General features: G+C 43.5%; 1 protein-coding gene across 3 annotated transcripts in view; it reads right to left on the minus strand.

Moving 5' to 3' along the window:
* The window catches only part of ENO4 (enolase 4), a 175299-nt gene that overhangs the window by 55151 nt on the left and 104515 nt on the right, over positions 1-15633 (minus strand). For 2 of the 3 annotated variants that reach the window (XM_030204748.1, XM_030204750.1), the window contains exons 7-9: positions 10272-10340; positions 3362-3526; positions 3097-3222 (exon numbers count right to left, since the gene is read on the minus strand). In XM_030204748.1, coding sequence (XP_030060608.1) covers positions 3097-3222; positions 3362-3526; positions 10272-10340 — 360 coding nt within the window. The remainder of the gene's footprint in view (positions 1-3096; positions 3223-3361; positions 3527-10271; positions 10341-15633) is intronic. The other variant, XM_030204749.1, reaches the window with a different exon arrangement.

Consider the following 15633-nt stretch of genomic DNA (forward strand, 5'->3'; position numbering starts at 1 on the left):
TTGGAGGTGTGTAGAAGGTCATCCTATTCTTCAGGTCCTCGGGGCCATTTCCTTTAAGGGCATTGAAGATCAGACAGAGTTTTTAAATTTAGCACTGTATTGTACTGGTAGCCAATTAAGTTTTTGCAAAAATGGTGTGATATGGTCATGTCACTTGCAACCTTCTATTAGTCTTGCTGCAGCATTCTGAATCAATTGCAGCTGGTGCAGGTCTTTTGTACTCAGACCACTGTAGAGTGCATCACAGTAATCTAGTCTTGATGTTATAATGGCATGCTCAATGGGGAAAAGATTTACCTTCTCGATGTAAGGAGAGAGGCAGTATAGCTGTCGAAAATAGTAGAAGCAGCTCTTGAAGACTGCTTGGATTTGGGGAATCAGAGTAAGTGTTGACTCTAACTGTATTCCAAGGTTCCTACTTGTGATTTGAAGGGGAGTTTGTACTCCCCAAAAGAGATTGTGATGTCAGGTATGTATCCACTTGTGTTAGAGACCCAGAGAAGCTCTGTTTTACATGGGTTCAGGCAAAGTTTGTTGTGTTTAGCTCATTCTTGAATTGATGTTAGACAGGTAATCAGTTTATTATATAAAGGCATTATAACGTCCTCATTTTTGTTTTCCATTCCTTTCCTAATAATACCTAACATTCTATATGCTTTCTTAGCCGCTGCCGCACACTGAGCAAAGGGTTTCAACGTATCATCAATGATGACGCCTAGATCCCTTTCCTGGTCGGTGACTCCTAATGTGGAATCTATTATTACGTAACTATAATTCGGGTTCTATTTCTCACTTTGCACTTGCTCACATTAAACGTCATCTGCCATTTGGATGCCCAGTCTCCCAGTCTCATAAGGTCGTCTTGTAATTTTTCACAATCCTCTTGTGATTTAACAACTTTGAATCAGTGCAGTAGCGAGGGTGCCTGACACCCGGGGCGGGTCGCCGCTGCGCACCCCCCCCCCCCCCCCGGGTGCAGGGCACGGCGCCCCTCCCTCCCGCACCCCCCCCCCCCCGAAACACACCCTACCTTTCAGCAGTCCTTGATTTCGTCAAGAAATTTTACCTCCCTATGTTACATTTACCTAATAAATATCGGGGTAATTGAAATCACCCATTATTATTATGTTGCCCAGTTTGTCAGCCTCCCTAATTTCTGATAACATTTCTACATCCATCTGTTCATGCTGGCCAAGTGTATGGTAGTACACTCCTATCACTATCCTTTTCCCCTTTACACATGGAACTTCAATCCATATGGATTCCAAGATGTGTTTTGTTTCCTGCAGAATTTTCAATCTATTTGATTCAAGGCCCTCCTTAGCATACAAAGCTACCACTCCACTAATTCGATCCACCCTATCATTACGATATAATTTGTACCCTTGTATGACAATGTCCCACTGGTTATCCTCCTTCCACCAGGTCTCAGAGATGCCTATTATGTCTAATTAGGAGTGAAGGAGTGGCCTAGTGGTTAGGGTGGTGGACTTTGGTCCTGGGGAACTGAGGAATTGAGTTCGATTCCCACTTCAGGCACAGGCAGCTCCTTGTGACTCTGGGCAAGTCACTTAATCCTCCATTGCCCCATGTAAGCCGCATTGAGCCTGCCATGAGTGGGAAAGCGCAGGGTACAAATGTAACAAAAAAATAATAATAATAATTTTTCATTTAGTGCAATATATTCTAACTCTCCTATCTTATTTCTTAGGCTTCTGGTATTTGCATATAGACATTGCAAACTGTGTTTGTTATTCCCATTTACATCTTGCTCAGTACTTGACAGAATTAATTTGCAATCTTTTGTCTGCTTTTTATTTAAGGACACCTGATCTACTATGGTCTCTTTTGCAACCTCGAGTTCGGGATACCCTATCTTCTCTGTTTTGGTGATATCTTTGAAAGATACCTTGTTCCAAACCATGTATTTTTGATTGACTGTCGGCCTTCCCCTGGTTCTAATTTAAAAGCTGCTCTATCTCTTTTTAAATGCCGATTCCAGCAGCCTGGTCCCACCCTGGTTAAGGTGGAGCCCATCATTCCGGAATAGGCTCCCCCTTCCTCAGAATGTTGCCCAGTTCCTTACAAATCTAAAACCCTCCTCCCTGCACCATCGCCTCACCCACGCATTGAGACTCCCGATCTCTGCCTGTCTCTTGGGCCCTGTGCATGGAACGGGTAACACTTCGGAAAATGCAACCCTACAGGTTCTGGATTTGAGCTTTCTACCTAAGAGCCTAAATTTGGCTTCCAGAACCTCTCTCCCACATTTTCCTATGTCATTGGTACCCACATGTACCAAGACAGCCGGCTCCTCCCCAGCACTATATAAAATCCTATCTAGGTGACACGTGAGGTCCGCCACCTTCGACCCAGGCAGGCAAGTGACCAGGCGATTCTCACATTCACTAGCCACCCAGCTATCTACATGCCTAATAATCAAATCATCAACTACAAAAGCTGTCCTAACCCTTCCCTCCTGGACAGTAGGTCCTGGGGACACATCCTTCATGTGAGAGGATATCGCATCCCCTGGTGTGCTAGTCCTGGCTACAGAATTACTTCCAGCTGCACCAAGGTGATGCTCTCCTTTTAGAAGACCTCCCTCCTCCAAGGCAGCACAGGGGCTGCCAGATTGGGGTTGAGACTTATCTACAACGTCCTTGTAGGCCTCCTCTATGTACCTCTCTGTCTCCCTCAGTTCCTCCAAGTCTGCTACTCTAGCCTCAAGAGAACGGACTCGTTCTCTGAGAGCTAGGAGCTCTTTGCATCAAGCACACACAAATGTGGTTGAGACAAAAATAGTATCTGTCTTCAAGACAGCTTGGGATAAGTACATAGGATTTCTAAGGGAGATGACATGGATGGACAGACTGGATAGGCCATATGGTCTTTATCTGCCTACATTTTTCTATGTTTACCTTAACCTCTAAATGCATTATTTTGGGAAATACATGCAAAATAGTCATGCAAATAAAGTCACTTGGATCTGAAAATGGGGTTTGCCGTTTTTTTACACTCTGATGCTCCAAGTTACCTGGCACCCAAAAAATAGTTTATGGTTGTTTTAAAGGTAAGGAAAATAGTTAATCTTACTTCTTTCCGCAGTGGGTCTATTAATGCAATGATTGATGGATATCTTGAAATTAAATCCACATACATATCCACCATCTCATCAGGGCTCTTGAAGTTTCCGTTCATTACTTCATATTTACCTTTGGTCTAAGGAGAAGCACAAGCTATTAAAATTATTCTTTTATAATATTCTACAAACACTATTACATCATGTTTCTAATATATCTACCATTAGGCTAAAAATTCCATTTTCAATTATGAGAAAGATATTAAACAAGCTACGTACATAGTCCATTAGTTCATGAGCAGCACAATTTATTGCAAGCTGAATATTTCTTCCTAATTCTAGACGGAGATGGTTGCAAGCTTCTTGTATTATGTCCAGTGGTTGCTCCAGACGATCACATGCTAATGCTATGCATCCCAATGATGTCAGATTCTTCACCACTGGCTGTTGCAAAGAAAGGAAAGGACTAAAAGGGTCAACATAATAAGCTCTTTTAGAACTATGTGCTGAGCTTCAATGCATAGGTCCCTAACACACATGCTGCATAATTTTACACTCAATGCAATAAACAAAAGGCATGCAGACTACTGGGGCATTAAATAATATGCACTGACAAAAACAAATAGTACATAGCTGAAGTAATCATCATTGAACAGGAGTTGGTTCATACACTGATAGAAAAGAAAAAGAAAGAGAGACTCCCCCCTCCCCCCCCAACTTAATCCCTGATGGCTCAAGTCCCACTACTCTACCCATGAAGAAATTGCTAATGGCCCACAAACTCCCCCATCCCCCCAAAAAACTGGTGACTTAAGTGGGTCCATAAGTACTTCGTCTATCAGTCCCGCCCCTACTAGAAACAGAAGGTTGAGTCAGAGGAGGCTGGATGCACCAAAGAACACGCTCCAGGACCAGCAGGAAGTAATATTGTTAATTGCTGCCAATGACGGTTACCACAGGAAATAAGGGGAATTTTAGACCTACCTGTTAAAGCAAGGGAAAATGTGGGATACAAGTGCAATAAATAAATAAAGAAAGAAAGAAAGAAAGAAATGAAGTTCTACCAGACCAGTCCAGATGAATGAGTTATGTCCCCCCTGCCAGCAGATGAACCCAGAAAAGAAAAAACAACTCAGAGCTGACTTCACTCCCCTTATAGGAGGCTGGTGCTACTTTCAGCTCCTCCGTATCCTATATCAAAAGTTACGACTAATGAAGGCAATGCTTTTGGGCTTCCACTTCACCCCCAAAGCTAAAGCTGGAGCAGTCAAAATCATCATTTCATGCTCACTAACCCTGGATTGAACATTCCAAACACCAAGAGAACAACTACCTTCAAAGTGGACAACATACTCAGCTTTCTGAATTTGTTGTACAGAGACTCTTGACTGTCATGGCTTCCAGGGGTGGGCTCTGGAATGTTACCAGGACTCAAAGAAAGCAGGAGGGCCAAGAAACACAACATAGAAAAACAGGAAAAAGAATTTAAAAAGAACAGGAAAAAATTCAAAAAGATGGTAAATAAATCCTACTAAATAAACAAAAAATTAATAAATGTTATTTGTCAAACAAAAAGGTTTTTATCTTTTTGTGGCAGCTCCAATAGATTCTAAATGTATACAAGAAGGTAAAACATTCCACTCAGGAATTATAGAAGAAGCACATATGGTATTAAAAGTATGTAGAAAGAAAGAAAGAAAGAAAAAAAGTGAGGAAAATGGATGAGGATACCAAAAATTGTGTTTATTTGCATAAAAAATCAAAATTAAAAAAATTAAAAAAAATTAAAAAAATTAACAATGGTTATATGAAGTATAAAACGGACCCGACACTCAGGGGTTGCAGTATTAGAGAAAAATGTAAGTAATCAAGATGAACATACAAATAAAGACGTGTTCAATAAAACCAGTAATTCAGAAGAAAGACCATAAATTACCTGAAACAACAAACAACAAAGTATAACACATTACAATAATCTATATGAAATATTACCAGCATCTAAACCAATATAGTAAAGGATTGCAGATCAAACAAAGCTGAAATACAGATCAGACTTCTTGAGCTCATAATAGGGAAAGGGAAATGGGACTTGATATACCGCCTTTCTGAGATTTTTGCAACTACATTCAAAGTGGTTTACATTTATTCGGGTAGTTATTTTGTACCAGGGGCAATGGAGGGTTAAGTGACTTGCCCAGAGTCACAAGGAGCTGCAGTGGGAATCAAACTCAGTTCCTCAGGATCAAAGTCCACTGCACTAACCACTAGGCTACTCCTCCACTCCAGAGCTGATGTACTTAGTCTGATAGAAAATTACATGTTCAACTTAATATCTAACTGCAGCATGAAGCCTGCAATAAAGCTGAAACATGCAGTCTACACTACATTTGAATGAAAGCCTGATGGAGAGGAGAAATACTCAGTAGGAATGAAAACCGAGTTCCCTCCAGCAAAAGATTGAAGTGTCCCAATCATCTCTACACTAGAAGAGACATCAAACTGAGTAAAGAACAGATCTTTGTACATAGGAAACATAGGAGGCATCTGTAAACACGCGGTACCGGTATTACTGAAGAAGCAAAATACTGCTGCAAAATTGTGACTTCTTCAGGAGTAAAGAACAGCAGACCTATGCGTAAGTGGAGAAAAGCAAACTTGCATAAAAGGGCCAAACCATAATTGGGTACTGAAGCCAGCAACTGTTATGAACCCATGTGGGCTTCTTCTGCTGAATACTAGAGCAATTTTGTGGTGAAGACTGGAGCCAGCTTCCTCTGTTGAAGATTAGAGTCGGTTACTATGAACTTGAATTTGTCTCTGCCATTCTGTACATGAACCGGCTTGTGCTGTGGATCACAAGTACCAAATTTCACCTGTTGCCAAGTAACTCTGGTCTCTGCTGCTAATAACTAGAGCTGATTGCAGCTGCTACCCTGTAGAGCCAGCTGCTGATGTCATGAACCAGAATCAAATCTGCTAATGTCAAAGTAGTCGAGATGCATGAACACCAGGGCAAGGAGAAGAAAACGAATGGGCCACTTCATGTCTAGAATTATAATTTTTTATGGCTTATTTAAAATTTGATATACCACCAATACAACAAAAGTTGGTTGAAGCAGTTAACAAAAATAAAATACAATAAAAAGAAAATGAACACCATTGTTGACAAGATAGCAAACATTCACACAGGGAGCAAACAGACAGTGGGAGGGATTCATGTAGTGTCAGACATCATTGTAACAGAACCCAGGGCTACAGATAAAAGGAATTATATGTTATGCTTTTCAAAGCATAATTGGGTGTCACAGCCTAAGCAGATCCCATCTCTAACCATGAGATGTACCAGGAAGCACTTCGGGGGCAAGGGAAGGTATAGGATCTCCCTACAGATTACTGTCTCTCATGGTCCTTTCTCAGAGATACCAAGAGCTCAAGGCTTAGAAAATATGGGTCATCAGCTAGGGGGTCTTTTACTAAAGATTAGCGCATGTTATCTGTCACAGAACCCATTTTATTCCTATAGGACCTGCTGCAGATAACATGAGCTAATCTTTAGTAAAAGACCCCATAAGCTTTTCTGATGAGGTAATCTCCCCGTCTGCTGAATCAGCTATCTCCTCCTCTTGTCCCAGTCATTGGAATGTTCTAGCATCCCAAACATTTCCAAGGTTCACCTGTACTTCCTTCCACGTAGGGATACAGATTAGGGCAAGATAGGGTTTAAAGCAGAATCTGAAATTATCACACAATGGAGATAGGTGCCTGGTGGAAATTATGTTCTTTTGTACAGCAACCAGGCCAGGTAGTTCGACAACTTATTTTTTCTGAATTGTTATGACAATATAAATATGTCTTTGTTGCATGTGCAAAAATAAAAATGACAAAAATAAGCTGAATCTGAAAGTGCTGCCAAAGAAGACACCCAAGCATTTTTATTTTTTTAAATTATTCTCAGGCTGCAGAAATTTTTGATGCATCACAAGCTTAATATGGCCTAAAAGATACTCTGGGACGTTTCACTTGTTCATTTCAAGTACTTCTCCCGCTCCCTACCACTGTTGACAGAGGTACATCTTGATTCTACACATCACGCAGCTTTTCTTCTTTCTGGGCCCCTATCTATGGTACATTTTGCCCCATGAACTCCATGCAGAACTATGCCAATTGAAATTTATAGGGGCAGAGAGGCAATTCTGCAAGCTGTTTTCACCATTACTCTCTAGCTGGGAGGGAGTAGGGATAAGAGAGGAGCTCCAATATGCATGTAACTTCACCTGCTGACTATAGATAAATGAATATTATTTTGTATGATGTAATGATTCTGTATTTTATGCTGTGATTTTTGCTTAGAGTTATTGTATTTTGTACATTTTTGTGATTTATTATGTTCTTTTATAACCTGCTTAGATGGGTCAGATAATGCGGGATATAAATTTGATAAATAAATAGCAACTCAGTAGAAAACTGGAGCTGTGGAGGCTTTGCCATGCCTGAGGATACATATGTAGCCTACATGAACTTCCCCATTTCTCTATCAGAGGGAAAGAGGGAGAGGAATGGCTCAGTAAGTTTTATGTACTTTTGTTGCAAAGCAGCAATAAAAAGGTTGTTGATCCCAATACTACAGGAGTGCTGTCTGGGGAACCTCTCCCACTTTGCTTTTATCTGGGTGCTAAACCTCCACAGATCACACCTGTCCACCTGACACCTACTTGCCTACCAGCTCCCAGGCCAGGCCAAATGCACACGTGGACTTCCATGCAGCATGTCACCTCCCTTTATTTACAGACACACTGGAAGCAAGTGGAGGGAGAATGGATTGCAATTGCTGGTGCCTGCTCCTAGGCCAGGCCAAATGCAACAGCTGACATGCTGAACTTTCATGATGTACCTGCAAGCCTGTCATCTCCATTTTTTCCTGATGTGCTGGAAACAAAGTTGAGGGTAAGCGAGGGAAGAGTATGATCACTTCAGACTCTTTGACCAAGTCCCAATCTGACAGATTTTCATAAGGAGAAGACTACAAAGAAGCTACACTGAAGGCTTTTTTTCACCTTTCCTTTTCTCTTTCAAAAACTTGAATCTACCAGCACTGAGAAAACTTTCTATTAGTCCCCTCCCAAGAAAAGGGAAGGAAGAGAGTAGGCACTACTGACACACAACCCTTCAAGGATTGGAGATGGGGAGCAGGGGGAAGGACCTGGCACCACTAGGTTTAGCACCCCTAGGCACTATGGACCAGTCTTTGAAATCCTAGCCCCATAGGACTGTTGCCTGCAATGTACCACAGACTCAGTCTATGCACCATCTACTGGAGCCAGAGAAACACTGGAGGGGCGATAATCAAAGCAAACCGGGCTAGCAATGTGTCATTTAGACTAGTTTCAGCCAGTCTAAAAGAAACATTATTGTGCAGCTAATGCACAGAGGCCTTCGGCCACTGCTTTATCATGCATGGAAGCAGTGACCAAAAGTCTTATGCTAATGAGCTCGCTTGTATTAAAATGATCTCACTAGCTATTCCGTGCGATACACAGAAAACCGGTGCAGGGAAAACCCCTGCCCTAGTGGCTAAAAACTAATGATATCTCTGGAGCTCTCGTTGTGGTTCCCATGCTAACTTTCTTGTCAGTGCCTGATCGCTGATTGGCTCAAGCAATGACAGCAATATTGCCAGCATGCCGGTTTTCTGTGCCGAACCCCCTCCCCCCCCCCCCCCCCCCCCCCCCCCCACATACACCTAATATCTCTGGTGGTCTAGTGGACCCCTGAGGACTCCAACATACCTTAAGAAATCTCTTGTGGTCCGGAGGACCCCTCTACCCTTGACCCCCAATTCGACAAGACCACCAAGGCTTAGTTGATTAGGGGGTCCTGTCCAGGGTGATTTATTTTGGAGGGTAGGGAGGTCCACTGAGCCACCTGTTTTTTTTTTGCTTGGGGGTGGCTGGGGGGTGTCGAGATCCACTGGACCACCAGGGTTTGGTTCGGAGGCAGCAGAGAGAGGAGGTCTGCTGGACCACCAGGGAGGTTTTTCAAGGGTTTTCTTTTTTTGGGGGGAGACAGGATCGCACCAGGGAATTTTAAAGGTTGGGGGGGGGGGGGTCAGGAGGGATCTGAACATTCCTGGGACAGACACACAGCTCTTGTGAGAATGTTCCAGGAATGCTCAAACCATTTTACCAACCAATGCTCAGTGTTGAGCCAGTGTTTTTCCAGACCTGTTCTCTACAGCACCAGAGTTTTCTGCATCAATCCCTGAGGAACTGAAGGCAGCAGCAGTCCCCTACAAGGGGAGTAGTCAGCTCTGGGCTGTTTTTCTTTGGCTCCATCAGTTGACAGGGGGACATAACCCATTCCTGTGGAGCAGTCTGCCCTCCTCCTCCCTTGTTCCTCTTTACCCTGTAATTCCCTTGCCCGTAATGTCTTGTCTGTCTGTTTTACCTAGATTGTAAGCTCTTTGAGCAGGGACTGTCTCTCTATGTCAAATGTTCAGCGCTGCGTGCATCTGGTAGCGCTATATAAATGCTATTAATAGTAGTAGTAGTAGTCTGTCAGGATGATAAAGAAAGGCAAATTTGAAGGACAGCAATGGAGGAAAGAGAGATGCTGGATCTGTGTGGGTGGAGACTAGGGCAGGAAGAAGGAGGAAATAAAGATGGAGAGATGGTGGATCTGTGTGGAGGGCCAAAAACAGAGGGAAGATATCGGACCATAGGGTATGGAGGGAAGAAAGAGGGAGATGGACCCAAGGGGGAGAGGAAGAAGAGATGTTGGACCTGGGGAGAAAGAGGGAGAGATTCTGGACCACAAAGTGTAGAGAGGGAGCATGCTGGATGGGGGGGGGGGGGGGGGGAGGTGGGAGGAATGCTGCACTGATGGAGGGAAGCAGGGAGAGGGGACATGCGCAAGACTGTTACCCTCTGCGCCAGGGGTCCTCCAACTATTGCCTGAGAGCTTCAGCAAGTTCAGGCTGCAGGACAAGAGGTAAGAGGAGGTAATTTTGGAACTGTCCCCCCCCCCCCCCCCAAACCTTGTTCAACAAAATCCTCAGCTCTCTCAGTGATCGGAAATGTCCAATGTGGCCCTCAGTGTGAAATGTTTGGGGACACCTGGTCTATATATATGTTTCCTCCAAATACAGTTATCACACCATACATTTGGGAGAATGGAGTATAATTTATCTTACCCCGGCTTTGGTAACCTTGTCTGTCAGAACTGATATTTGTTTTTGAAGAGCCAAAAACACATCTATGCTCTGAAAAGCAAACACAAGAAAAGTTTGGAATCACTGACACCCAGTCACTATGTCTAGCTGGAACTGTTTTGAGGGCATTTTCAAAGCATTTTAACAGGATCAGTAGTAGCTCACTGCATAAAAAGTCTCAATTAAAAATGTTTTCCTCCCCCATCCATGGGTAAAGGTAGCGACACTGGTCATAACACAAGTACTGTTATCCACCAGAAAAAGCTGCAAAGAGAGGACAGCGGAGACAGTGTGTGCAGTCTTTTCATTTTGAAAGCTCAAACCTACCTTCTACAGTACATATGAACCTACTTCAAAGCAGGTACTATCTATGCAGATACACTGTACCCACTCATCCAATATAGGGTTTCCCTTTGAAAATAAGCTTGCACTTTTGCATCCATTATGAAAATTGATGCCTATACTCCAGGCTGTTTAAATCGCCTGCCCAGGGTTAACCAGCCACATTTTAGTGTCGATGATAATGTCCGGTTGGCACCCAACCTGAAACCAGCTATTTTGGGGGCATTCAGGAGGCGAAGTCAGCACCTGGATACTTAAGTGTCGATATTCAGTACATAACCAGTCAAGATAACTACATAAATAGGACTGCATAACAGTTAGTTCTATCTTTATGTGGTTCACCATAGCCAGATAACTGCTGAATATTGCACTTAACCAGCTATGTTTTATCCCACTCCCATATACCCAGAAATTCAATGCTGGAGCCCGAACGTAGCCCGGCACTGAATTTTTAGGGATAATGTTGGTGCCAGTCAGAAAAACGTTGGGACCAAAAATCATGATCATCCTACAAAAATGCAGGTTAAAGTATGTGCTGGTAGTTCTTTGTCAGGATCTATTGTTTTGCTTTGAGCTGCCCCCAAGAAGCTGCTGCCCTAGGCAACTGCCAAATCTTGCCTAATGGTCGGGCCAGCCCTAGACTGAACCTAAGTCAAAGCTATTCATCTGCCATGTGATTACTTTTCCTGAATCCAAACATTAGTGATTTTAAGTTCTCTGTAAGAAAATGTCCTGAGATGAGAAGAGTTATACCAAAATGAAGTGAACAAAAGGAGAAATTAAGTTGATTTGCTTTCCTTTAGTCCCTCCAGACTGGCCCAGATAAGACTAATGGGTTATGCACTCCTACCCACAGGTAGAGACACAGAATTCCTGATTCCTGCATGAGCCTATATCTATATTGTGCAGTTCCTCAGAAGGCCAGTAACATTGTCCAAACGCAGAGTACTAACAGCCCTGAAACTTCCTTCACCATGCCCTGTACAACTCTTGCTTAGCCAGCCCACGACTGCAGCACAAGAACCCAGCAAACAGCTATACAAACTTCATGAGTTCAATGGCTTTTTTTTTGCATAAAACAAAAAACAATGAATTAAATCTATATAGGCCAACTCCTTGCAGATACAGCTGCATCACACAACTGAGCCAAAACTGCATGCAACTTATGGAAACACTTAAAACAAGAAAGAACAGATCAGAATGGGTGGGATCTAGGACAGTCTGGAGGAACTAGAGGAAAGCAAATTAGCAGGTAAGACCTAATTTCTCCTTCTTTAGAGTACCTCCAGACCATCCCAGAGAAGACTATGAGAAATATTAAAACAGTGAAATCATGGGAGGGGATCCCTGTAGATTTGTGGACAGATGGGTATAGATTTATGGACTTTCTTCATAAGAACATAAGAATAGCCATAATGGGTCTGGCCAATGGTCCATCTAGTCAGTATTCTGTATTCCAAACAGTGGCCAAGCCAAGTCACAAGTACCTAGCAGAAATCATGGCAACACTCCATACTACAAATCCCAAGGCAAGCAGTTACTTCCCGCGTCCCAGTACAGATCCCTGTGGAACTCCACTGTTCACTGTCCTCCACTGAGAGAAATGACCATTTAACCCTACCCTCTGCTTTCTGTTCAATAACCAATTCCTAATCCACACGAGAACCTTGCCTCCTATCCCATGACTCTTTAATTTTCTCAGGAGTCTCTCATGAGAAATTTTATCAAAAGCTTTCTGAAAATCTAGATACACTACATCAACTGGCTCACCTTTATCCACGCTTATTCATGCCTTCAAAGAAATGAAGCAAATTGGTGAGGCAAGACTTCCCTTGGCTGAACCATTGCTGACTCTGTCCCATTAAACTATGTTTGTCTACGTGTTCTATTCTTTATAATGGTTTCCACTATTTTGCCCGGGACCAACATCAGGCTTACCGGTCTATAATTTCCCGGATCACCCCTAGAACCCTTTTAAAAAATCGGCGTCACATTGGCCACCCTCCAATCTTCAGGTACTACGGACGATTTTAACAACAGTTTACATATTACTAACAGTAGATCAGCAATTTCATGCTTGAGTTCTTTGAGTACCCTTGGATGTATGCCATCCGGTCCAGGTAATTTACTACTCTTTAATTTGTCAATTTGGCTCAGTACATCTTCCAGGTTCACCAAGATTTCTTTCTATTACATCTACCTCATCATTTAGTGCTATATATTCTAACTCTCCCATCTTATTTTTTAGGCTTCTAGCATTTGTATAAAGGCACTTCAAATTGTGTTTTTTCCTTTGATCTACAAGCTGCTTAGAAATTGAAGGGGATAATGAGCATCCTTTATTCTGCTCTCTCATTAAGCACACTTGGCTTACTTTAAGCGTTGTTGAAACCTCTCTACTGGGATTCCCTAAATGTCCTGTTTCAATAGTATCCTTCAAGAATACTCCACACCAAACCATGCGCTCCTGGGAGACTGTCGGCTCCCCCCCCCCCCCCAATTCTAGTTTAAAAGCTGCTGTATCTCCTTTTAAAAGTTAGCACCAGCAGCCTGGTTCCATCCGGTTAAGGTGGAGCCCATCTTTTCAAAAAAGTCTCTCCCTTTTCCAGAATGTTGCCCAGTTCCTAACAAATCTAAATAACTCATCCCTGCAGCATCATCATCTCAACCACACATTGAGACTTTGGAGCTCTGCCTGCCTTTTGGGTCCTGCACGTGGAATGGGTAGCATTTCTGAAAATGCGACCCTGGAGGATCTGGACTTCAGCTTTCTACCTAACAGCCTAAGTTTGACTTCCAGAACCTCCCTCCCACATTTTCCTATGTTATTGGTATCTACATGTACCAAGACAGCCGGCTCCTCCCCAGCACAATCTAAAATCCTATCTAGGTGATGCGTGATGTCCGCCACCTTCGCACCAGGCAGGCAAGTGACCAAGTGATCTTCACGTCCACCAGCCACCCAGCTATCTATATACCTAATGATCGAATCACCAACTACAACAGCTGTCCCAACCCTTCCCTCCTGGGCAGAACTTGGAGACATATCCTTGGTGAGAGAGGATAGTACATCTCCTGGTGGGCAGGTCCTGGCTACAGAAGTACCTCCTACTTCACCAGGGTGATGCTCTCCTTCTAGGAGACCTTCCTCCTCCAAGGCAGCACAGGGGCTACGACTGGAGGGGCGACTTCTCTACAACATCCCTGTAGGTCTCCTCTATGTACCTCTCTGTCTCCCTCAGCTCCACCGTCTGCTACTCTAGCCTCAAGAGAACGGGTGTTTCCCAAGACTGAGTCTGAGAAGACCACCAAGATAGAAATGACCGCTTGAGGGGCCTCATGTGGGCTCTGGCCCACTGAACTGCATCCAATGTAGCAGCCACTGAACCCAGTACCTGAAGATAATCCTGGGTTCAAGGACATCTCGCACAGAGGAGACATCAAATCTGCCCATGCAGCTTCTGAGCCCTCGCTGTTGGCAGGAAGATTTGACCCTGAAAGGTGTTGAAATATACTCCCAGATAGTCCAAGCACTGAGATGGAATCAGATGCCTCTTGCTCCAGCTGACCACTCAGCCTAAGGACTCTATAAATTGAACTACCCACACCAGAATGCTCTTCCTGACTGGGTTTTTTTTTTTTGTTACATTTGTACCCCGCGCTTTCCCACTCATGGCAGGCTCAATGCGGCTTACATGGGGCAATGGAGGGTTAAGTGACTTGCCCAGAGTCAAAAGGAGCTGCCTGTGCCTGAAGTGGGAATTGAACTCAGTTCCTCAGTTCCCCAGGACCAAAAGTCCACCACCCTAACCACTAGGCCACTCCGTTTCACCTGATCAGCCAATCATTCAAATATGGATGTACCAAAATGCCCTCCTTACATAAGGCTGCCGCCATAAACACCATGACTTATGAAAACGTGCAAGGAGACGTCACCAAACCAAAGGAGAGCGCACAAAATTGAAAGTACTGACCCAAAACAGTGAAGCGAAGAAATCTCTGGTAACCGATGAATCCAATGAGGTAAGGAACTCCTTTTTCTGACAACCACAATAACTGAACAAAGAGTTTCCATTCGAAAACTGGGTATCTTAAAGGCCTGATTCACACCCTTCAGGTCTAAAATTGGACAAAAGATTCCTTTCTTCTTCAGGACCACAAAACAAATGGAGTACCAACCAGTCCCTACCCTCCTTGTATGACACCAGACAAACCATATGCAGTTGTACAATCTTTGCAGTGTCTTTCTGTTCCCTGACCATCTCAACTTTCCTCGGGACCAACAGGAGTGACTCCAGAATGGCATCTGACAGTGGGCGTGCAAACTCTACAGCGTACTCCTTTCAGACAACATTGAGAGTCCATTGATCTAAGGTAACCTGGCCCCACTTCCAAAAGAAGTCTCACAACCGATCAGGAGAAAGGCTAACCGCTTCCAGCTGCGGGGGCTGTTCAGAAGAACATAAGTATTGCCATACTGGGTCAGACCAAAATTCCATCAAGCCCAGGTCACAAGTACCTGGCAAGATTGCAAAAGAGTAAAAACAGATTTTATGTTGCTTATCGAATAAGCAGTGGATTTTCCCAGTCCATCTTAATAATGGTTTATGGACTTTTCTTGTAGAAATTGTCCAAACCTTTTTAAAACCCTGCTGTTTTTACCATATTTTCTGGCAACGAATTCCAGAGTTTAATTATACTCTGAATAAAGAAATATTTTCTCTGATTTGTTTTAAATTTACAACTTAGTAGCTTCATTGTGTGTCCTCTAATTCTTGTGGAGGAGTAGCTTAGTGGTTAGTGTAGTGGACTTTAATCCGGGGGGACAAGGTTCGATTCCTACTGCAGCTCCTTGTGACTCTAGGCAAGTCACTTAATCCTCTATTGCCCCAGGAGCAAAATAAGCACCTGTATAGGGTATGATACATACCTGTAGCAGTTGTTCTCCGAGGACAGCAGGCTGATTGTTCTCACGACTGGGTGACGTCCGCGGCAGCCCCCA

This window comes from Microcaecilia unicolor, chromosome 5, assembly GCF_901765095.1.
Source record: "Microcaecilia unicolor chromosome 5, aMicUni1.1, whole genome shotgun sequence".
NCBI classification, from domain to species: Eukaryota; Metazoa; Chordata; class Amphibia; order Gymnophiona; family Siphonopidae; genus Microcaecilia; species Microcaecilia unicolor.